The 24,757-nt window shown below is 46.2% G+C and overlaps 1 protein-coding gene and 1 long non-coding RNA gene across 7 annotated transcripts in view; one reads left to right on the top strand and one right to left on the bottom strand.

Moving 5' to 3' along the window:
- Positions 1-24,757, top strand: part of ASAP1 (ArfGAP with SH3 domain, ankyrin repeat and PH domain 1) — a 312,023-nt gene that overhangs the window by 56,504 nt on the left and 230,762 nt on the right. For 5 of the 6 annotated variants that reach the window (XM_074353079.1, XM_074353081.1, XM_074353075.1 and 2 more), the window contains one exon: positions 14,167-14,293. The exons of the other annotated variant lie outside the window; for it this stretch is intronic. In XM_074353079.1, coding sequence (XP_074209180.1) covers positions 14,167-14,293 — 127 coding nt within the window. The remainder of the gene's footprint in view (positions 1-14,166; positions 14,294-24,757) is intronic. 6 annotated transcript variants of the gene reach the window in all.
- On the bottom strand, positions 7,445-14,268 carry LOC141575041 (uncharacterized). Its single transcript, XR_012502285.1, has 4 exons — positions 14,131-14,268; positions 10,994-11,209; positions 9,804-9,934; positions 7,445-9,297 (listed from the first exon to the last, which is right to left on the bottom strand). It is a non-coding gene; the product is annotated as an uncharacterized LOC141575041 (long non-coding RNA).

Raw genomic sequence — 24,757 nt, 5'->3', positions numbered from 1 at the left:
AATTAGCCAATTAAAGCTCACAACAGTCTTTGATGTTGCTGTCTTAGTCCCATTTTAGAGATGAGGAACCTTGAGTCTTTTGTCCAGTGTCGTACAGCTTGTATATATGGTGGTGTTAGGACTTGACCCCAGGTCTTTTGACTCCTGATCTATGCGCAGCTTGGCCATGCTGCTTTCCTTGAGAAATCTGCATTTTCTGCAATGCCTCCGAGCACCACATATTTTTTATTTTGTGTTATTTTTGCTGGTCTGATTGAAAACCCTTCTAAAAGACCTGCATCTGGCGTGGTGCCTAGACCGTAGCATCATGTCTCAAACCTCCTCTTGATTACAAAGGTTTATGATTTTGAATATCATGTCTTATTGAGGCTGGCGTCGTGGGGCAGAATGGTCTGCCCTCATTAACAGGCGCATGTATTTCACATTTCTTGTGGGAGGTGTGTGTTAGCAAGTTTCTACAGTTTTTTGTTGGAATTTTTTTGTCCTTCTTTGTAGCTCCCTGTCACTGTTTCCAGCATAACTGCTCCATTCAGTTTGCTGAGGGCCTCAAAACCAGATCACTGAACCTGTTAGAACTGAATGTAAAGTAAGAGAGACAGGGGTCAAGTGAGAGTTAGGGGGTGCTCCTGTGATTAAAAATGCATGAATTTGGGTGCATGGACTTTGTAGAAATGCAGTTGGCTCCCTGGGGACCTGCATGGTTTACCTCCTGATTCCAACGTTCAGAAGAGGTAAGATGAAGTGTGTGTGTCCACATGCATACGTGTGCACTCTTAGAAAAGGAAAAAGCAGGGTAAAAATTCCACCCAGGTCTGGAGAGAGGACTGTACTAAGTTTTAATCTGAATTCTCTCTCTTTTCAATTACTTGCACACATGCACTGACATACAACCTCTAATACAAAATAACAAAGTAAAATCAAAACTTTTTGCCCTCATAAAGAATATTTGGGTTGCCAGCTCTAGCCATCCATCGTGTGTAGAAAATCAGATATATTAAGGTACAGAAAAAAACTGTGGAAAATATCTTCCCTTCCTCCAAATGTTTTATCCTCGCTTACGTCATCGTGGCTTGAATTCTTAAGAACCCAAATGAGAAGGAAGGATAACCAAAGAAAAACCATTCCTGACCCCAAAATACTGTGCCAACCTGCCGTTGGGTTGCAAATAATACATTGACTAGTAAGTATCATACCTACCTTTTGTAAACAAATAAACAACAAAACTGTGGTTCTTGGTCAGCTGTGAAAGACCACTACCATTTGTTTTTCTGGCAGGGAAAATCTGGAATTTTAAATGACTGTTCTGGAAAGATTAGGCAGAACATTGATTTTAAAGCCAAGAAGTCTTTGATCTTTATCATCTTATTTCCTGTTTAGAATCTGTTCGGTCTCTTCTCCCTGAACCAAATTGTGCAATGGTTGTGTGAATAAATTTGCGTCTTCAGAAATCTACTCTGTGAGAGCCTGTTGACTCCTCTGTGGCTGTATTTCTGAAGCAATTCCTGAGCTGAAATTTAAGCCCGTATAATATGTAATGCCCGTACTTGGTAGATTGAGACCAGTCTCTTCACTGATTCTACAACTCTGCAAAAGAAGCCTTGGTGACTGTCTTCAGAATAATTCAATAGAATCTCTAAGCCTCTGAATATAGAGTCTAAAAACGGAGAACAAATTGGGGGGAAATGACTCTGGTGGAATGCTTCCAATTTGACCACTTCTGAGATGAGCTGTTTTTGTACATTCTTAGTTGGTTAAGCATGTTCATAGGCCCAGTGTATACACTAGGATTTTATTTCAACTGCATATAAACAAAAATCCAAATAACATTAGCAATTATGGTTTTTCCCCCTCTTTCTCCCAGACCAAAGAAGTCTGGAGATAGTGCAAAGACAGATTTTGCCTCCATGGTTATCAGAGACCCAAGTCATTTCTATCTCTCTGGTTGTGCCATCCTTATCATATTATCTCATGATCCAAAATGGCTGCTGGAGTGTCAGCCATCACATCTTCATTACAAGCAGCAGGATAGAAAAGGAGGAGAAGGACAAGAGGGGTCCTCTTATAGCTGAATTAGCTCTTTGCAGTGCATTTCCCCAAAGTCCTACATAGCACTTCAGCTTACATCTCACTGGCTAGACCTAGGCACGCAGCCATACCAGCGTAGTAGAGGCTGGAAGATGAGTCTTTTGGCTGAACACATTGTTGCCCTGAATCAAATGGGACTCTGTTACTGAAGAAAGGGAAACTGGGTAGAGGGAACATAACCAGTAGTCCCTGCCATATCCAGCAAAGCACTATTTGTACAAGGAGTATAGTATAATGGAAGGGGCTTGAAATTTGAATTTAGATAGACTTGTTTTTGAATCTTAGTTTCTCTGCTGACTAGTTGCAGGACCACTTCTTTGAGCCTCAGTTTCCTCTCCATAAAAGACAAGAAGAGTAATAGTTACTCTGTAGTGTTGTAAGGTTTAAACAAAACCATGTGCGTGAATTGTCCAGTGTGTGGTACACAGTAAATGGTGGCTATTATCATTGTTATTATTGATGAGTACATTGTGCCTTCCACCTGCATCACATAGTGATTATTTTTAAAATTGAGAAATACTTCATAGCATAAAATTTACCCTTTTAAAGTGTCCAATTCAGTGGGTTTTAGTGTACTCACAAAGCTGTGTTACCATTACCATGATCTAATTTCAAAACAATTTCATCACTCCCCAAAACCCTGTATACACTAAGTCATTCCTTCTGCTTCCCTTCCCCCAGTCCCTGTCAACCACTAGTCAGCTTCCTTTCTTTATGGATTTGCCTATTTTTGACATATTATAAAAGTGAAATCATATAATTTGTGACCTTTGATATCTTTCACTTAGCATAAATGTATTTTCAACTTTAATCCACATTGTAGCATGTATCGGGACTTTATTCCTTTTTTGTGGCTGAGTAATACTCCATTGTGTGGATCTACCACATTTCGTTTATCCATTTGTCTGCTGGACATTTAGGTTGTTTCCACGATTGGACTATTATGAGTAATGCAGCTATGAATGTTAATGTACAAGTTTTTGCATGAATGTGTGTTTTTGTCTCTCTTGAGTACATACCTTAGAGTAGAATTGGGTCGTATGGTAACATTGCACTCAACCTTTTGAGGAATTGCCAAATTGTTTTCCAAAGCTGCTGCACTATTTTACCTTCTCACTAGCCATGTATGAGGGTTCCAGTTTCTCCACATGCTCTCCAATGCTTGTTACTTTCCAACTTTTTAATTACCATTTTATTTTTAATTTTATTAATAACTTTATTGTATTCATTTATTTATTTCTATTGTATTATATTTTATTAATAACTTTTTATTGTTTTATTGTATTGTATTTTTATTAATAACTTTTTTATTAACATTTTCCTTAATACCTAGTAGCTGTGAAGTGATGTCTCATTGTGATTTTGATTTGCATTTCCCTGATGACTAATGTTAGTGAGCATCTTTTCATGTACTTATTAGCCATTTTTATATCTATTTTGGAGAAATGTCCATTTAAGTCCTTTGCCCATTTAAAAAATTAGTTCTTTGTCTTTTCATTGTTGAATTTTAAATGTTCCTATATTTTGGATACTAGACTCTTATCAGATATATGATTTGCAGATATTTTCTCCCATTCTGTTATGTGTATTACCTAATTTATTCTTTATAACAGTCCTCTGAGGTGGGTATCACTGTCCCCATTTTACAGATGAGGAAGCTGAGGCTCTGAGGCAGTGAACAGCTTGTCCAAGGTATCACATCTACTAACTGTGAACCCAGGAAGAGATTAGCCAGGGCTCTTTAAGGTTTACTGGTAGAAACCATCTCAGAGCAGCTTATGCTAAAAAAGAAGTATAGTTGCTCACATACCTTGGAAGTACAGGATCAGGACTGGGATCAGGCATGGCATAAATTTTGTAGTCCACTGATTCAAGTGATGTCCTCAAGACTTTCCCTCTCTCCCCCTCCCTCCCTCTATCTCTTGCCATCTTTTTGGATAGCATCATTCTTAGGCAAGCCACTCATGTGGCAAAGATGGCCATCAGCAACTAAAGACTTACTAAGTCGTTTGAGCTAGACCTAGAGAAAAGGCATGTTGCTCTTTACTCTGGCTCCCATGTCAGTCCTCCATAAAGCTCCCTGACTGACCTTGCCTGATTGTTCAATGCCTATTGGAATAACCACTGATACTGCTTTCAGGAGTCTGGGATACTCTGATTGGACAGCTTGGTCTAGCCCTTTGGTGGGGAACGTAGCAACATACGACGGACAGCCTCTGGAGAGTCATGTGGAATCAGGGAGTGGGTAGTTCCTAAAAGAAGGGGATTTGCAGGGCAGACAAAAAAATATAGTCATGTCCTACAAGATCTGTCTGAACTACTAAGTTCAAATGCTGAAATTTGTTGGAGATAAATGAAAGTTAATTTCCAAAACCAAACAGTAGGAGAGAAGTCAGTTTACTCACCAAAGAAAAAGAAAAGATACTGAAAATAATCATCTCCACATCCAGTCAACACTGAGTTCTCTGCTGGGATTTAAATAGAGCAATTTTACAAATTAGTTTGTATAATACCCCTAAATCTCTCAGGCCAGAGCAAAAAGATTAATTTTTCAAAAACAATAAACAAAATAAAAAACAGGGAGCAGAAGCTAGATGCGTCTGTCAGAAGCTTAGCTAGCAATTGTAGGGAGTTTTTTATTTTTTCTTTTTTTAATTAGAGCCCCTATTGTGATTTGGAATATTCACATTTGAGAAATATGTTAACCAAATAGCACATGCGAGGAAGAAAACTCTGCAGCGGGTGGGCAATTCTCCTTTTTCAAATAGAGCGATGCCCTACATTTGACATAATTACAGAAAAATTCTGTTATAATACAGCTCATTGTTATGTGGATTCAAATACATTGCAGGTGAAATTATATTTTTGAAAAGCAACAACAGGTACTGATAGATTCATATAACATAGGGTGCCGCTCATAGGGGTCGCCAACTCAGAACTAATGACCTCCAGACTCTTCTTGGCTTACATAGATCTGGAGGCAGAGCTAGAGGCCTCGTGGTATTTGGGGTTGGTTGTAACACGGATATCAAAAAGAATTCATCAAATTATAGGATATTATTACCCTAGGACCTCAGAGAGCTTCCACCCCAGGCTCCTGAGAAATGAGGCCAAAGGAGGTGAAATGATTCAGCCGAGGAAAAAGGAACTGACCGCCCTGGCAGTGCCATATTCCCTCTCAGTGCTAAAGTCACAGACAGCTGTCATTTGTCAAATTTTTCTTCTTGAGTATTTCAGATGATAGGCAGCTTTGAAAAGTGCTCGTAAAAATAGGTCTAACTGGGCTTTGGGCAAATCAGAGAAATAGCTGTACATGAAAGGATCTTTTTTTGGACTTTATATTCATAGGTCATATATTTGAAATACGCATTTATTTTCTGTTTGAATTCTCTGAACATTTCATCGGTTGTGCTGCAGGCCTGTATCTCTGCTTCCATGTGGGGACAGGGGCTGTATCTTAGGTATCTTTTTGGCTCCTGAAGAGTCTAGCACAGGACCTGTTTAGAAGACAAATAGTGGTGTTGGTAGCTAACATTTATTGATGATTTACTATATATAGGCACCGTACAAAAGCGTCTTGTGTGGATTATCTCATTTGCACCTCCCAACAAACCTAGGAGAGGGAGCGAGATCTTCTCACTGTCCTCCATTTAAAGGGCATCCTCCCTTGAAACAGACATTAAGTAAGTTGCTAAAGGTTAACATTCCCTATTTAGTGGCAGATCTGGAATCTGAACCCAGGTAATCTGAATCCAGATCACACATTCCTCTCTGGAAGGATTATAGTGCTGCTTGTAACTGTGGAATGAAACTGAATGGATGGGTTCCAACCTAATACCTCTGTACCTGTTGGGGAATGTCCTCAGGGCCTAGGGAGACAATGGTCTTATCTCTGAAAATGTCCAGGAAGGAAAAAACTTGTCAGTCCAGAGAGTAGAGTGGTTTTTGGTCAGAGGAGAAATCTCAGCTGCACTCAGCCTGTGCTGTAGGCCTGCCTGGGGCTGGGGAAGGGTGGGCTTGTTACAGAAACATCACGACCTACTCCCAGTGTTCAGGTCACAAAACATCTGTCTCTGTATTTCTCATGACTTTTTACCTCTTATAAAGGGGCTCCTAAGGGAGGGTGAGGGGTAGGAGGGAAGGGCTTAGAAAGTCCATCCACCGACATTGCCCTCAAACTCCCCAGCTTAGGGATTTTGGAGAGCAAGAAAGAAGAGAACAGAGAGAAGAGAATGGTGAAGGAGGTGGGTACGACTTCGGTCTCACACCGTACTCACAGTCTTCATCCTCATAATTCGGGGCCTCAGTTAAGTGGTCTTATGCCAAAATTTATATAGTTACAGTTTTCAGTGGTAGGCAGATATCTATAGGCGTTCCTTGATACTGTGGTGCAAAGATCAATAAAATCCATTTTTAAATGGGAGTTTCAGATATTATCTGAAGGCAATGTCTTTAATCCCTTCTTTGAAATGTAACTGGTTAAGGTGAGGAGTAGAGCAACCCTTGGGGACTAGAGGACACCTGGGATCTGGCCCTGGTTCCCCACAACCCTGCCGGGGAATCCTGGGCAAGTCATTTAACTCCTAGAGAATCAGTGTCTTCGTCTGAAAAATAAAAGGATTGGAAACTACGTGATCCTTGAAATTCTAACTCTGCTAGTTTATGATGTTAGATGATGGAAGAGACTCTAAGAACCAGGATTCCTCTTTTTAGTTCTCCTCTCTCAATTCCTCTTACCTCTCTCCACCCCCGACTTGGTCAATGTTCATTCATTTACTTACTCATTCAGTGTTCATTCATTCATTCTTCCCTCCATCTGTCCAGCGAGTATCTCTTAAGCCCCTGGGGCTCTGGGACTGTAACTGTGAATGGAAAGCACCCCTGGTCTCAAGGACCTTACAGTCTAGTCGGAGAAATATAAATATTTGGAAAATAGTGCCTTGGGAAATGGCACCATGGAAAAGGGTCATAAAACAGGCATGTTCTCAGTCTTGAGACAGCACAGAAGTGGGCATGAGGAAGTGTGATCCATTAAACTGAAACCAAAACAAATTCATCAAAAACAAAAAGGAAACCTGGATGTTTCTCTTTTTTCTCATTTTTCAGGTGAATGTTTCTTTTTCAGAAACAAACTAAGATTTAAAATCCCTCACTCCTACAGATTAAGAGTTTTTAGGAATCCCATGTAACACCACAGTTTTTCTCCACTGGATGTTGTTTTACTTATATTAGAAAAGATGTAGCTTATGAAAGGGGGCTGGTTCAATCCAAAACACATTTATTGGGGGCCCACAGGGGACCTGTGCTAGGCAGTGCCTTCCGTAGGGAAGAAAAAGCCAGCAGGGTTTGGATTCAGACCGGCTGTCAATAGCAGTTCTCTGTTTATTAAATTGTTGTCCTTGGGAAGAATGCATGTCTCAGTTCTCTCAACAGCCAGCATGGTACCTCACTAGGCTATTGGGGGAGATTTCAGGAAACGGTGCTTGTAAAATGCCAAGCCTGGGGCTGCAGGAACCTCCCGTCTCTCCCTTTGTTCCTTAAGATGTAGGTGATACAGAGAAGGATACAATTTAGTTCCTAGTGCCCTCAGGGGTTGACAGTCTGGGAATCTTGTAGTGCTGGAAAGTCAGTAGGAAGATCAATTCTGAGCCAAGCCCCATCACTAACAGAGCCATTTGTCACTAGGGAGGTTCTCAGTCTCCCTGTGTGTAAGGGAGTCAAAAGTCCCTCTGAATGGTGCCAAAACCTTCAGTTACTTATACAAAGTAAGAGAGATTATATTGCAAACATCCATGTGAAGATTAATCCCAACTGGAGGAATGGGGCAATGGGAGTGCTCTCCAGACCAGTCAAGCTTGCATTAGAGTTGGGCTTGTAACGAGTTCCCCAGGAGGAAAAAAGATAATGCTCAGGCTCTAACAGAAATCATCCTAGGGCTGTGACCCATTGTCTAGCGGCTAATCACATGGGCAGTAAAATCAGGCCAGTCAGTCTTGCTCCACCACTTGCCAAGGTGACCTCTAAGCTCCAGGTTTCCCCCACGTGTAAGATGGGGACAGTCCCAGTACCTGCTTTATACGCTTGCCGTGTGAAGCGAGCGTGTACGTGCAGTGGCTCAGAATAGAGCAGGGCACATAACAAGCAAAACTACTGGTGTTTGATATTCTTCTTCTACGGGACAGAACAGAAATATATTTTTGAGTTCTTTCAGTTGAAATTTACACCAGGATTCTGAGCCTTCTGGGTCCCCAGCACTTTGCGTGACTCTTCTTCCATCAGAAGGAACAGTCAGGGGAGGTAGAACAGAGTATTTTTTTTTTTGTCTCCAAACAAGCCATGTTCTCCTCTTTATTTACTGAGAACACTCTAGTAATGTTACTTGGAGTATTTAAATTAAGTACATTTGAGTCTAGAATAGAGTTTTTTTTTTTAATTACATGAAATAGCGTGTACTTGAGATGCACTCATACAAGGCACATGAGCAAAGCAGTCTAGCTTAGGTCTAATATTGGCACCATGAGCCTCGTAGTCAAACACATGGAATCAGATGCATCCCTCCCTCCCCCCTCCCCGGCCCCAGGCGTTTTCCTTTCTTCTAGCACTTTGTTAAGATGATAGAAAACAAATTCTTAGGTTATCAGGCGAAATAAGGAAGTAAGAATACTTTCTTTGGTTGCTTGAGTTGGGGAAAAACATCTGATGGGGCACCGCTATGCGAGGTATAGTCAAGAGCCCAATTTGGGGGGGTGGGTAATTAGGTTTATTTATTTATTTTATTCTTAGAGGAGGTACTGGGGAATTGAACCCAGGACCTCGTGCATGCTAAGCACGTAGTGTACCATTTGAGCTACGCCCTCCCCTTCAAGAGCCTGATTTTGCAGGCACTAGAGAAAGCATTGAATTTTTGTCTGCCAGGCTCTGGGACACTTAACTTGCCGTGAGATTTCACTGTGTCTTGACTTCCGTTATTGTAATACTCCACACCAGGAGTGTTATGTGGATGAATTCAGACACTGCCTAGAAAACAACCAGGGCAGTGCCTGGCTCAGGACAGGAGCTCAGAAAGTACTAGCCTATACCTCGGTAGCCTCTGGAAAATTTAGGTTAATTATACTTACTTTATAAAGCTGTCACGAAGTTTAAAGAAGGGTATGTGTGTCCAAAATGCTGTACTTAGCAAAGCATCTGGTACATAGCAGGTCTCAGTGCATTCTGGGGGTGGGGGTGGGGAGGAATATTAGAATTTTTATCTCTAGATAAAGTTTTCAGTATTTCTGTAATATCTGAAAAGAATTGTCTAATTATGATATCTTAGTCACTTTATGTGCCTTATTAGCTCATGGAATTCTCAGGACACTAAGAGGTAGTCACTATTATTGCCCCCATTTTGCAGATGTGAAAACTGAGACTCGGAGAAGTGAATTACTTCAACGAGGTCTAATAGCTGCTACGTGGTAGAGATATGAGGCCAAGTCTTTCTCATGAGAATCAGCCTATAATTCATGTTCCTACGAAATAATCTGTTTTATCCTCTAGAAGTTGCCTTGGTCAGAATATCCTTCTTTATAGGAACTGTGTTCCATGAAAATGAGGCTTTTATTTTATGGCCTCAACTCACTTCTGATTCCGATTAGTATTCATCCTATTTGACATTAGATACTTTTTATTTACTTCCAAAATCCATCACTAATGGATCTGATCTCACAAAGGATACTTACAAGAGTAAGTAAGGTCTCCAAAGATGATTCTCAAATCTGAGATCCCAGACTTTGGGAACTGCTGTGCACAGTCCCCCCTCCCCACTCTTCTTTCTTCCTCCAGGTGACTCATTTAGAGAGATTTCTGAGTCCTGGAATGAAAAGAGACGTATTTATAGTCATACTTCACATAAAAAGAGAGCTAGTTCAAAGGGAACTCACACTGGCTGATTATTCACTACGTGTCAACTGCTTTATCCACATGGGCTCATTTTATTTCACGTAACCTGTAGCGTAGTTTTATTGTTACGCTGATTTTGCAGATGAGAAAACAAGGCTAATGAGTGACAGAGTAGAGATTTAAACCCAGGGCCAAGTAAAACAAAGCATATTCTCTTCCCACACTATCCCATGGCCCTGTCCCATGAAGGCACCGGGCGCCTTTGATGAATGCTGTAATTCCATCCCATCAGGTTGGACCGCTGGCTAGCACTGTGGATCAGAGCATCAGTAGCTCCACTTGGTTTCTTGTGTCCAGAGAACACCCCAAACTTGCCTCCCCGTTCTCCCACCCCCGGTACATCGTCACCTCTCTTGGAAACGCACCCCCTGGGTTGTTAGGCAGATGGACGAATGAGGCCTGCCACTGGAAATCTAACTCAGCCAGTTCCCTGATGACTGTGGCATCAGTAGTGCCCTCGCTGCCCATGAGAATTAGCTACTGCTGTTCTTACTGCCTCTTTTCAAAGAGAAGAAAAGTATTCCGCAAGGACCATTCCTGTCTCAGTCGGCAGTGCTCAGAGTAAGAAACAGGCACGAGGAGTCCAGGGGTGCTGAACACTCTTTGCTGGGAATTATGATGATGACAACAAAGGTGATGTGTACTTTATACAAAGCTGGGTGCGCACAGGTACGAGTGCACGTGTATGTGTGTGTGTTTCCTGGCTCTGGAAAGGATGATGTATATTTCTGAGCAGCTCCACACAAAGAAATCCAGTGTGTAAGTCTTGCTTGCACCAGACTCTATCCGCAAAAGATATCCAGGAATGGTTTTCAGGGTGTTGGAGAAAATGAGAGGGGCAGATGGTTTGCACTGGGGCATGGTTTCAAATTTAAAGAGGATTACGGCCCATGAACCCCAGTAATGGTAGGCAGAGGCGTGAACCTTTGAAATTCTAATTGCAGACCAGTCTGAGGAGGTATATACTTACCGGGACACAACATCTCATTGTTCCCATATTCCTTTCTTGGCCGGAGATGGGGAGGAGGAGCAGATACATAACATAATCTTCAAATGAAACTGAAGCAACAGTCGGTGGCAGCCGGTTGGACTCGCTGGTGAATTCAGTCAAGAAAGAAATCACCGCTGTTTACCACTGCAGTTAGCTTAGCTGTTGTCATAATCTTTATTCCTTGTCTGTGGAGAGCTGAGGGTACAGACAGACTCAGCTCCAGCTGGGAGGGATCTGTGCGGTCATTTTGACACACCCACCCCTTTATTTTACTAGCAATGGCGCCAAGGCCCAGGGTGACAGCATTAGGTATTAGGAGAGAAAGCTCTGGAACCCAGGCCTCCTGGAATTGAGGCAATTATGCACCGACTCTAGGCTTTTATGAACAGCTTATATTTATAGAGTGTTTAAGCTGTACATATAGACTGGAAGGAGCTACCAGTGCAGCGGAGATGACAGGCATTTGATGACAAGTTGGAATGGTGGGAAGGAGAGAAATAATGCAAAATCAAAGTCTAAATTGATTTCCAGTCTGGAGGAAAGCCTTCTTGGAGTAGATGGAAGTCTGAGTGCTGGGTATTATGCTCTCATGGGGTAGCATGGAGTTACTGAGCCTCAGAGAGCTTAATTTTAGCCCAGGCTAGTGGTGGCCATATTTGCTCCAAGTCACAGAACCTTCTAGATGCAGGATGGCCTGGTTAGTATATGGAAATAGAGGTAGGATTTTCTTCTGGTGGCTCATATGCCAAACACCCACATTCTGTCAAACACCCACATTCTGTCAAACACAGCACAGGAGCCAGTGACCTTCAGGTACAGGTCTTAAATGGCCTGCTGTCTAGAGACCCTCAGCCTCTGTGGGTCCCGAACCAGACTTTCAAAGTGTGAATGAGGAGAAATTGGGCACCTGTTTGTTTACTTATTTATATTTCAGAATGTTGTCAAAGTTGATGTCCCAGCCGTTCACTTTGCCAGGGAACAGTCTTTAATATTCAGGGCCGCTGCCTTATCAGTGCCTGCCTGCCTTCCTTCCGTTAGCTGAAATTCTTGCCTTCCCAACATTAACGAGCACTTCCCTGCAGGCACAGTGCAGGTTCAGGACTGCCACTGCAGGTGGACAGAGCACCTTGAACTCCCACAGTGGCTATGCCGTGCAGAGCACCTTCTCATCCATTATCCCTTAACAGCCTCTCGGGGTTGGTGCCCTTATCTTTCCTCTTCACAGGAGGCAGTCAACCAAAGGCCAGGATCCCACAGCCAATAGGATGTCTAGGGAGGCAGTTCTCTTCTCTGCTCAAGATGTCATCTTGTCAGAGAGGCCTTCACTGAACATTCCTCATACTACAGCACCTCCGTCACTTTCTGACATTATATGTGTTAGGCCAACTGACATCCTTCAAAGACCATCGACCCCCATTTCTGGGCTCTTAGATAAAGTACATTCATTATTGGGCGTGTTTCCCCTAACAAACTAATAGCCCCAGGTAATGCCTACCTTATGAGAGTCAAACCCCACTGCCCTTCATGGAAGGTAAGCTCAGGAGAGCAGCGCATCGTCATTACCGAATCTCCAGGGCACAGAGCAGACCCTTAGTAAATACATGTTGACCATGAGCGAGGGGATGCATTTTCATTCCACGATCTTTGGGGCTACTTCTCTGTGCCAGGCCCAGTGCTAAGACAAGGCCCCTGTCTTGGGGCACTCCGCTTAAGTTTAGGGAAGGACCAGCACACAGACAACCATACAAGATGGCAGGAACTCAATCGGGGTTGGGGGGGAGCCCGGGGCCGGCCTTCCACCCAGGGTGGGCATCTGGGAGATGAGTTTATATGGTGGCTCCCAATCAGCTCCAATTACAGGAGCCAACCGTGAGGCGCTTCCTAAGAGTCTCGCTTTTTTTTTTTTTTTAAACCAATTTCATCCACAATCAATGGTGAGAAATTAAATGGATTCTTTGGACTAAGTAGATTGAGCAAAATAGCCATCTGCCAGGGCCCAGGAATGAGCAATCTGTTGGTAATGTTTCTGCTGAAATTTGGCATCCGCTTAGCGTTGTACACGATTTGTACCTCGGAAAAAGCCTTTTACACCCCTGACCCTCGTCTGTCCTCCGGGTTAAAAGAAACAAGAAACAAAAAACAGTGCAAATGAAAGATTAGAAAAAAAAAAAAAAGCAATAACCCGTCATTGGTTTTCACTTAGCGTCTTAAGCAAACTGCAAAAACTAGCCTTGCAAGGGCGGTGAGCGCCCTGCAGAGGGACTGAGGGCAGGATCCCCGCGAGCGGGCAGCTGCAAGGCCAGGCGCCGCCGGCTCCTGGCTGCCGCCCCGCGCCCCTCTCCCCGGGCCCGCGGCCCTCGCAGCAGGAGGCGGCTCTCCGGGCCTCGCTTCCTGCACCCACACGGGGCTAAAAAAGAACGCGCACAACTTTTTTTGGTCCCCCTTCTGCGAAACGCTCGCGTAACGAGCTCCCTGAAGTAACCGCCCCGGGAACGGCCGGGGGACGCAGGCTTCCGCCGCCCCGCAGTCGCGCGGCCCCCGCCCGGGAGCCCGCATCGGAACGTGGCCCAGGCGGCGGCGTGCGGGCGGGGGCCGGGCCGGGGACGGCGCGGGCGGCGGGGGCGGGGGCGGGGGCCGCGGCGGGGGGCGGCGGCGCGTGCGCAAAGCACTTCCTTGTTTGTCCCCGTGACTGTAGCGGGAGCGCCGCCCGCCCGCCCGCGGGAGTGTGTGCTCAGTCAGTCGGTGTCCGCACCGCCGCCTGTCAGAGCGTGTGAGGAGGCAGCGCCGGCCGCTCCGAGCTGCCCGGCCCGCCGACGCCCCCGCCGCCGACCGGAGCCCCCTCGTAGCGCCGCGCCGCGTCCCCTCCCCCGCCGCCGCCGGCATGAGCAGAGGGAGGCGGGTCCCCGAGAGCCCCCTGCCTCGCGCGCCGCTCGGAGTTTGAAGGGCCCCGCGCCGAGCGCCCCCGCGGCCGCCTGCTTCGCCCGCCAGCCCTTCCTCCCGCCGCCGCCGCCGCCGCCGGGGACGGGAGCCGCGCCAGGCCGGGTGGCGGGCTGCGCGCGGGGCGTTCATGAGCCGCGGGCCGGCCCGCGGCCCCGGGAGCCTGCGCCGTGACTCACCCCTCGCCCCCGCTTGTGTCTCGCCCCTCCCGGCAGGATGCCGGACCAGATCTCCGTCTCCGAGTTCATCGCCGAGACCACCGAGGACTACAACTCGCCCACCACGTCCAGCTTCACCACGCGGCTGCACAACTGCAGGAATACCGTCACGCTGCTGGAGGAGGTAGGTCGGGGCCGGTGCCCCCCGCGCGCACCCCTCCAGGGACCCCGGCCCGTCCGCCGGGATGCCTCGCCTCTGCTCGCGGCCGCTGCCTCGCAGTTGGATGGTCTAGATTTCCGAGCCGAGGAGGAAGGGGATGCTGGGGCCTGGGGGAACCACACCCCCTCGGGGACCCCCTCCACTCCACCCGGCTCTCAGGTGATTGCGGGACTTCGCATGTGCAGCCCCCTGCCCTAGTCGCCCGGCGGCTGGAGGTGGGGAGAGGACTGAGCGAGCTCTGGACAGCCCGGGGAAGAAGAGGGAAGTCCTCTCCTTGTCTTGCGTCCATTCTGGGTGCCACGCAGCCTTCTCAGCGCTTTCCACATCATTGTGACCTCTCATAACCCGCGAAGTAGGTGGTGGTAGGCCACCGAGGGCAGAGGGAGGCCAAGGAACGTGGCCAAGGTCACCAGCAAGGGACTGGGAGATGGTCAGTGAATGCACCTCTTCACGGTCCAGCTTGGCCAGGCAGGCTTAGCTGCATAGGCAAAGGCCGGTGGAAAAATCCCAAAGGAGTGAGAGGGAGCTCAGGCTGGGACTTCCTGCACCCCAGGATTCCTCCCCTCTTGCCCTAAAGCCCCGGGTGGAAAGAGAGGTCTTTGCAGACTGGTACCCACTCGGCTCCCCTGGCCGGATGGTTTGGTAGAGCTTGAGGCTGCTGCGCCAGCAGGACCTGCCCGCAGGGCACTCATAAGCTGTGAACAGAGACCTGAGGCGGATGATGCCTGTAAGAGCTGGCCAGACAGGAAGAAGGGAGGCCTGAGACGGAAAAAGAACAGCTCCTCTTACCTAGATCCTCCAGGGAAACGTGGGTGTCCAGGGCAGGGCCAAGGGCATAGCAATTTTAGGTGAATTAACAATAGGGGATCAAGAGGAGTGGGTAGGTAAGGAGGAAGCCTCTTAACCTCCTTGAAAATAGGACATTTGCTCTGGAATTCTGCGCCGTCTGTAAGTGCCCCAAAGAAGCACCACTCCCCTCCAATAAGCCAAACCTATTGCAACTGAAAAAGACAGCATGGGGGGAAGTTAGGAAGGCAGATTGTTTTCCCTGGGTGGATTATTGTATGGTTGGTTTATTTGAGGTTTGGGGAGCTCTTTCTGATTTAAGCTCACCATGGCTTCCCCTCTGTAATGTTAAGAAGCTTGGGCTTCTGTGGGCAAACTGCTCTTGATTGGGGCTTTGATACTTACCCTGGGCTAGGTTATAAGCAGAACTGGTATTCATTCGGAAGCCCAGGGGCCCCGAGTTTTAGGAGGGGAGAGGTTTCTGCTAGTGCTGGGTCCTATTTTGCCTGCCTGGTGCTGCAAATTAGTCTGAATGTTTTGTACCAGTTAGAGGTTGCTTTTAGAGTTCTCTCTGAAGTTAATGTTGGGTTACTGAACTGAATTTTGAAATTCATTTGGAGAAATACTGCCTAACTAGGTTTGTTTGAAACCAAAGGCAAATGGATCTTTTCTTTGTTTTCGTTTTGTTTTTGTCAACTGCCTGTCTGTTGCAGTAGCCTGATGCTTGGTGTTTGGGATTAAACGGACTTGCCAGGCATTCAACCCCATGATGAGTCTGTCCTTCACTTAATTGTGATAAATTGAAACATGCTGATACAGGAGCATTTTGCGTCCTTTTTCTGTACTAATTTTATATGCCTCTAAAGGATGTGACATTGATTGGACTGAGCGGTTACTTTCCTTCTAGATAAGTTCTTCAGTGCCTGCTAATAGAGCTGTCAATTATTTTAACTTTTCCCTTTCTGCACATTCAGATAGTGTTACTGTATTCTGCTTGTGTGGGGTGTGATAAGGGTAAGTACACAGTTGGTGATGCTGTTTGTATGTGCCCATGTTTTGCAGCAACACCAGAGGATAGGGTTAATGTTAAATTACATGGGACTGCTCTTGATCTTAGTTTGAGGTTACTAAATTTAAAACCAAATGCAACAGATACAATTTTTTGGTGAGGGAATACTGTTTTGCAAGGTTAGAGAGAAAAACAGGCCCAATCATTATACAAATACCTATGAACTTGAGAAGGATTGGAACCAGGCGAGAAGTTCAAAAGTGTCAGGTTAGAGTACATTGATAATTCTTATGTTCTCAGAAATATAGCAGCAAATGTTTCATTCAGAATGGCACAATAATTTTGTAACTTTTTTTCTGAACTTGAGTACAGTGCTAGTCAAGAAGTCATTGTCCCCAGGCTGCATCTTTTAACTCTTGAATCATATTCCATGAGGCCAGACTCACAAGTGATTGCCTTTTGCATAAATATGAAATATGCCCTTTAATTTCTTAATTGATAGATAAACACCACACTTGAATTTTTAATCCCTCTCCCCAGTCTTACATATATGGAAGGCTTGCATATGAATCTTAAGTGGATCAGAATTCAGTTCTTAAAAATTATGGGGTTTGAGGTTATTACTCTCAAAATATAAGGAAAAGTTTTGGGGCAAACCACAAAATCTTGTTGACATATGCTTCACAAGTGAGATCCATGGAAACTTTAAGAATGCTGTTTGTGTTATCGTGTGGTTATTAGGAGTAGAACTTTTGGGTACTTCCTTGGTGGTGTGGAAACTCAGGAATAGAAATTAATTTGGCCAGCTTGGAATTTTTTAAAAATCTTTTTCTAGTTCTAGCAGTTGTTTTCCTATTTATTTATGAGCCTTTTTTTGCTCTTTGCCTGCCTAATTAACACACGTAAGTCTCACCTAAACTGTGTTAGAGCTCCTAGCTTGGAACCTCAGATTAACCCCAACTCTCCCTTTTGTTCAGTCCTGTTGGCAAAGAGTGCTGTGCTTTGCAGATGTTGGTGCTTTTTATTTTAATCTCTCTGATGAGCACTCCAGGAACAGGGTCAGAAGTATGTGGTTAAAAAGGAGAAGAGTTTCCTTCTAGGCTTCATCTTTGGGGGCGAAGGGTCCCACATGACTCTGGAAGTCCTGGCGTGGCTGGCACACAAGGAGTGGCTGCTTTTGGGAGGCAGGAATGGACTGGCTGCCAAGGTTACATCCTCGTGGGTGGGTTTTCCAAGCAAAAAGCCAGTGTTTCGCTTATTCAGCAACCCAGGCACACTGACGTGTGCCGTTTTACTCGTGACCATTTGGAAATTATGAGTAAACGACTAGGAGAAGACAGAGCTTTCCCAGGAATGGAGCAGGCGGGCGTCCCAGGACCACCGTCGGGGGAAACAGTAGGAGAGACTCTCTATTTAAAGGCTTAGATTGGTTGATACTTAGTGCTTGGTGAAAAGGAGGGTCCAGTATGCTACATGAAAGTTGACTTGGTGATTTAATGTTGGCCCAGCACTTTATCTTTGGTGACGGTGGAGGAGGCACATTCTTACCATTTACTGAGCAGCTGTTCTGTACCAGGCCCGTTGAAGACTTGCAGCACGCATGGTCACACTTAACCGTCACACAGGCTTTATGAAGGAAAGACAGTTGTTACCTCCGTTTCACAGACAAGAAAACCGAGGCCTAGTGAGATGAGGTCATTTGTCTTCAAGGTCAAATGGCTAGTAAGTAAGTGGAATTAGGAAATCTGTAAACAGTTAAGATGTAAAATAACGTTCTAAATGTCTACAAAGACGTATTTCAGTGGTTTTGTAGAGAACGTAGGGGGCTTCACTTTTCTTGTCCCTTCTGATTTTGGTCTCATGAAACAGGTGCCTAAGTTCCAAAGTGGCTTAGTTTCCTTCATGTTCACATTCCAGGGAGTTCTTAATAGTGATACTTAAACGTACTTTTCCCCCCTTTACTTTCACAGATTTGGGCGTGGTTTTTCAGATTCAAATGTGTGGACTTATTTGGGAATTATCCACAAAGAGCATTCACTTAACACGTTTTTGGGGAGCGCTTGCTGTGTACAAGTCACTTTGCTAAGCCTGGCTGAGGTTTTGGAGGTGTTACCTGGGTTAGGTTGTGCAGAAATTAATGGTCATTGACAAAGCGATAAATCGGGCTCTCACTCTTAACAAGGTAGAAAGGGGCAGCTCTTAGGTGGGGGAAATAATGTAGGACATTCATCCCAATAGTACAAGCGAAATCACTCATCTAGTCGGTATACAAACTGTCCAGTGCCTGACACGTGCCCCGCAGTGTGCTGAACCCACAGTCTGAAAGTTTTCTTAAGGGGAGCTTATCTCTACTTGATTTCTAGTGCCAGGGAGAAAGAGTTTGGGGTAGAGAAGAAAAAAGGAATGTTCTTTTTCTCTGTTCTTCAGAGATCTCTTGTTGGACTTCTCCTGAAATGTGTCTTTTGTGGTCAAAGCCAGTGCTGCCGGCAGTCCTCCGTGGGCTCGGCAGAAGTGGAAAAGGCCCTGAGGCTTCCACCTCCACCCTGGCATACTTAGTCTGGGACCGTTGACCAACCTGTCCTTGCCCGCGAGCTGCCCACAGCCTTGGCTGAAGAGCCACAACTCTGGGATGGGGTCGCCGCAGGGCTCTCGGGTGGCTGCTTTCTGGCTTCCCGTGCATCCCAGGCCTGCTGGTTCTCTAGGTGCTGGGAATCACTGGACATCAGAGTTGAAGGGACCTTGGAGAAAATCTAGTCTGGTGCTTGCCATCCTAGGGGCCTGGTCTCTGAGGAGCCCATGAAAGTTGTGATGGGCGTCTAATAGGCCAGAAAAGTTAATAGGCTCCTGTAATAGTGTGGTTCGGCATAATTTGCATGCCAGCTGTCTTTGATTTTGGCTGAACTACATCAGCTCAGTGGTAGCACTGATTATCTTCTGCCGGTCAGATACTTGGATTGCCAGTTATAGGCTCCTGTAATTCGGAAGCAGAATGTTCTCTCATTCTTGTGATTGATTTGCCAGAAGAACCTTCGAGTTTTGTATTCCCGTGGGAGAGAGCTCATGAAGGATAAGGACCCACATGGGTCTAGTTTAGTCCTGCTGTTTTCAGAGGTAGAGACCAAGGCCTCAAGATGGGAAGGAAATTAGGCAGGGATTTGAATTCTGGTCTCCTGACTCCCAGCCCAGAGGCTCTTTGCTCTCTGCTCTCCCAGAGGGCTGTGGAGTCTGGTTGTACATGGGGCAGGGGAGGGGGGATCCCTGGGGCTCTTCCAGTGCCTTTTCCCGTGCTGCTCCCTGGAACATGCTTCCAGGTAGGAGGAGCGGAGAGTGAACCTGGATTTAGGAACCCGATCCCGCTAGCCGGTCTGCTGGCGGACATCCTGGTCTCGTGACACACTGTGCCGGGCCACGGCAGCCCTCCCTGATGTTGGGCTGGAGGCTTTCATGAGAAGCCCTCGTGGTGCTGGGTGTTCTGAGGCTACCCAGACCTTGGCCTTGATGTCTGGGAGCCACGGGAGCCTCAGAGGGGTGGTTTCCATTTATGTAACCTAGTCATCTGGGGACTAGAGGCAGACCTTGGCCTCAGCCGTTCCCGCATGTGTTACTTCAACATGAGTAAGTGATGGGCTGGATGGAGATCACCTTGCAGCTAAGCCTCCCGTTTCCTCATTTGATAAATGAATGGCGTTGTTTTGAGCATTAAAGGAGATAATGCACGTGAGTTACTCATCCAGTGACTAGGTTACTGGGTAAAATGTGGCCCCGTGAATGCCAGAGTCTGACCAGTCACATTACTCAGCCTTCCTCCTGTGGGGTGGGGAGGAAGGCGGGAGAGGCATTCCCTGATGGGGAGCCGGGCAGAGTTCTTTCCACTGTGGACCAGCGGCGACATTTGGGTTGAGGAGGACAAAGTTCCCTTTCTGAGATTAATTGCAGCCCTATTATTGTCTAGTGTGTGCTGGGTGAGTCACTGAATCTTACTGTGTCTTAGTGCCCTCGTGGGGCTAGTACCTGCCTCTTGGTGAGTCAGTGTGTGTGAGGTGTTTAGAGCAGTGCCTGGTGTCGTAAGTGCTCTGCCAATGACTGTTGTGTCCTCACGGTTGTTGCTGTTTGTTATTATAGGAGTGGAGCCCTGAATGTGCACCTGAGAGGACGAGGCTTGGTGGTCTCCTTTGGGAAGTGTGGGTGGTAAGGCGATCAGATGACAGAACCAGCTGTGTGCCTTCAAGGGCCTGGATGGTGGAGGTGCAGATGGGACCAGAGGGATGACTATGGGGTCATGGTCAAAGGCAACCTGATCTGAAACAGACTGTCAGCTCAGTTTTACCATATACTCAGCCCTTGGAGGTGCGGCTCTGAAGTAAGGGAACCGGTGACCAGTGCAGCCCCCTTGGAGCCAGGCCGGCCCTGTGGGCTCTGCTGGTGCTGCCTTGTGTGCCTGCTCATCCTTTGTTTCCTCCCTGACTCCTCCTCCTCCCTCCATTGGTGCATCAAAGCGGGGCAGTGCTGCCCCTTTTGATTTTTGCTGGGGCTTTATGTTGATGAGCCACTTGCTCTGTTACATAATAAATGCAGGTATTTGATTTTGGATGTTTGTGGGGAGGTGCTGGGGGGAATCATTTATGCCTTGGCCCTGACCGGGGCAGAGCGTGGCAGCTAGGTTGTTTGCTTTGCTGATTACAGCTTGAAGCACTGAGACCACAAGGAATTCTATTTTGGTTTGGAGGCAGGAGCCTTAAAGTGAAAAGGATCTATACTTGAATTTGCATTTCTCTGTGCCTCATAACTTCTTTTCAGTATCAGTCAGATGAGTTTTAATTATTTGTGGGGCAAGGGTTAGGTCAGACCTGGAGGTACTTGACCCCGCTTGGTCTTAACAGAATCCGGGAGTTCACAGTGGATTCTTCCTGCCCAGAGCCCATTCTGAGTGGCCCTGGGTTCTGGTGCTGTTTGTAATCACTTACGTAAGAACTGAATTTTAATGCCAAGACTATGGTATAATTTTCCCAAAAGAACTGGAATACATGTGCCTTGGCTAAGACAGCACCCAATTTAGCCACCCAGAGGCCAGGAAAACAAAAGAGCCTCATGCCCCAGGGAGGTAAAGCCCCAAGCAAGACTGCATTTGGTACCAGATATTACGGAAAGCAGAGTTTGCCAAGTCCAGCCAGACCATCCCTTTCCCCGCCAGATATGCTTTGGATGGAGAAAAATAGCTCTTCCAAGCTCTTTCTATTGTTAATAGAGCCTGGATATCTTGTATTTCTGTAGCATTGTGCTCAGGGGACAGGGCAAGGATGGCCATGTCCCCAGTGCCCTATAGTATTATGAAATACACTTGACAGAGCAGGGAAAGGCCCTGGAGACCAGCTGTCCAACTCCTCCTTTCTATAGGCAAAGAAGCTGACACCCAGAAAACCCAAGGGTGGTAGGCGCCTTTGTTGTAAGTAACAGACTACCTCCCCACAACAAAAAAAAATATAGCTAGTTCAGGCAAAGTGAGGGTTTATTGTGAGGGGTGTTTCATGGAACATGAGGGGCAAGATGGTAGGAAATGAGGCTATTCTCTTTTGAATAAATGGTAGGAATTGGCAGCCCCAGCCCTACCAGCCCCCCAGCTCCAGTGCCCCCCACCAGCTGAATCTCTGTGCCTGATTAGGACACCTGGGAGGGAGGGTCAGATTGGCCCAGCTTGGGTCAGGAGACCACCACTAGTGCAGTCACTAGGCTGGTTGGTGGGGTTACCTGATGGTAGGTAGTAGGTCTTCAGCATGGACTGGGCGTGATGGTGGTCCTCAGAGTAGGGTAGGAGTGTGGGGTAGCACCTTCTCTGTACGCTGGATCACACTGGGTGATGGACTAGGATCGGGTTTTCTGGTCTCATCATCTTCATCCTTCACTGGAGTGAGAGCTAAATGGAGGCAGCAGTGCCTTGCAGGGCTGTGGGAGACCTGCCGGGAAGGTAAGGCAGCCACATGTCTTGCACCAGCAGCACTGGGGATGATAGTTTCTCTGCCCTTCCCTCTGCAAGTCTCGCCTCCCTGTGACCCCTCTGCTCTGTATTCCTTTGGGACATTTTGAAGGGCTGTGGTCAGGGCACTGTGCTGCCTAGTTGTAGCTTTCCTGATGTGGTTGAGAAAGACCAACATTCCACTTGGGGTGTGGGCAGAGAAGGAACATGCCACTGCCCTTTAAACCTGCAGTGATGACATGGTCCTCGGAAGTCATCTCCCGTGGATGCCCAGGGTGCATGGGAGCCTCGGCAGGGCAGCTGGGCTCTGCTGGGGGAATGTTCTGGTTTGATTGGCCCTTCCCAGGGTTGAATAACAGAAACTGCTTCAAGGTCTGACGAGGGCCAGCGGCTTTCCTTCCTCTTAGTAGCGTCACTGACCAGTGACACACAGAATAAAATTTGAGTGTCCTCACTGTTTTGAAATGTGGGGAGTCTTCCTTTGTGTTTCATTAATAGTTTTTTAAAAAATGTAGCCCATTTCCTTTTCCTTGTAATGTTTATTCACATCAATAGCACTTAACATAAAATTAGATACTCCTTATTTCCACGAAGTGCAAATCAAAACAAGCATTCACTGCTGGCCCAGCAGCTGCTGCAGCTTTAATAATAGTAATATTTTTCGTAGCAATGCAAGTGAACGCACTGCCTCCCAGTAAATAAAATGGTGCCAAGTCAAATAATGCTGTCGCTGCCCCAAGGCTTCTGCCTTTTGAGTAAAAGAGTTTGAACAAGTTCAGAATCCGCCAGCACTACAGTTCACCTGCTCTACGCTGGGCGCTGTGCTGGACACCTTACACACACCATGTCATTACATTTAATCCTTCCAGCAGCTCTGTGGGGTGGGTGCTGTTCCCCTGTCTCACAGATGGTGAGTGTGGCTTAGAAAGGGTTCAGACTAATCCATGCTCTTTCTACCTCGGACTTGTCCTCAAGGAAAAATGCTTATATTGTGAATGGAATGCTAGTGAAATAGAACAATCAGGAAGTAGGCTTCGGCTGAGGCTTGAGATAATATAGGTGAGAGTTGAATAAGAACTTCCTGAGAAGATATTAAATACCAACCGGATGGTCATGGACGCATTTTTCCCCTCCGATCGGCTAATTAGCTAAATTTCGTACTTACTCTTGTCCATATGTGCATTCACTTTTAGTAGATTATAAGTACCCTGAGGCCAGGGGTTCCCCCTCCCCCTCGCCTTTTTTTTTTAACACCTACTTGATACTCAGAAATTTGACTTAAATAATGAAGGGTATAGTGAACTTGCATTTGATTTATACTTGTTGAGGGCAGATCTGGGAAGAGTTTTCCAAATACTGCTATCTACCTCTCTGGACTTTAGTTGAATGCCTACCAATTGCATAGAGCTGTTGGAAGAAACCCTCAGTTGCTTAATTTCCTGAAGGTCTTGCCACGGATTCATGGCAGACCTGGGTGCCAAGCCAAGTTTTTGGTCTGACCTTTCGGTGTCTGCAACCTGCAGTCTTTCAGTGGGTTAGCAATTCCAGGAACAGTGGTGACTCTCACTTTTTGAGTCGCAGCTCTGGACTGAGTACTTTACAGGTGTTATTTCTGACCCTCATATCACCCAGCTAGTACTTGACGGAGGTGGATTCACACCCAGGTCTGTGGGGCTCCACACATCCCACCAACCCCCTGCTTCAGCCAGCCTTGCTTTGTGGTGACTTAGCTGCAGAGTGCAAGGGAATGGAAGAGAGTCAGGTGAGCATTTAGTTTCTCAGTGAAAACAAACACAGAGATACACAAACAAGATGTGCATCCTCCAGTGGAAGCCTTCGCTCTCCTTTAAGCTGAATGGGTGGCACTTAAATTTAGATAATTTGTATCTGTCTTCTGGGGCAGTCAGTTCACGTGTGGTATCAGAGGGATTAATGAGAGAATTGGTATTTTCAAAAAGAGTTGACCTCTCTGATTTTTCTTTGTAAGTGGTAAGGAGTGAATCATAGCATTTTATGAGCAGTTGTGCTTTGGGCTCAGTTGTAACAGTTTTCAAAGTGCTTTTATCTGTATTGTCTCATTTCATCCACACATCACTTTGTAAGGCAACAAAACCACCATTTCCTCATTTGACAGTTGAGGAAATAGAGGCTCAAGAAGCTAAAATGACTTGTCAAAGGTCACAAGACAGAAAAAGTATCCCACTGAATCTTGAGGTCAGTTCTGCCTTCCAGCCTCATGTCCCTACCCCATTCCCCCAGGTGGCTCACCATCTGAAAGAGGCAGACCTATGGGATGTTTTGTCAAGTGATTTTTAACTTATAGAATACCAACATGGATTTTATTACTGGGTAATTTTGTAATACATGGCATTGTTAGATTCCCCTTTACACACACAGGTAGCTTTTGTGACTCTTTTCTTTTTTTTCCTTCAGTAGCTCAGCCCTTTCAGTGGTTTTTTTTCACTTTGGGCATGCTTCTGTTTTAGCTTGCTGCTTTGTAACTTTTTCATGCATCCAAAAGTAGAGAGAACAGTACCAACCTCCACATACCTGTCACTCAGCTTCAACAGCGATGCACTTTGGCCAGTCTTGTTTTTATCTCTACTGCCTTCCCCATCTCGCCCCGCTACCCAGATTTTTTGAAGCAGTCCCAGATAGTTTT

Source organism: Camelus bactrianus, chromosome 25 (genome assembly GCF_048773025.1).
Source record: "Camelus bactrianus isolate YW-2024 breed Bactrian camel chromosome 25, ASM4877302v1, whole genome shotgun sequence".
Classification (NCBI taxonomy): Eukaryota; Metazoa; Chordata; class Mammalia; order Artiodactyla; family Camelidae; genus Camelus; species Camelus bactrianus.
Note: the sequence above shows the minus strand (reverse complement) of the source record. Positions and strands in the feature narration are given on the sequence as shown.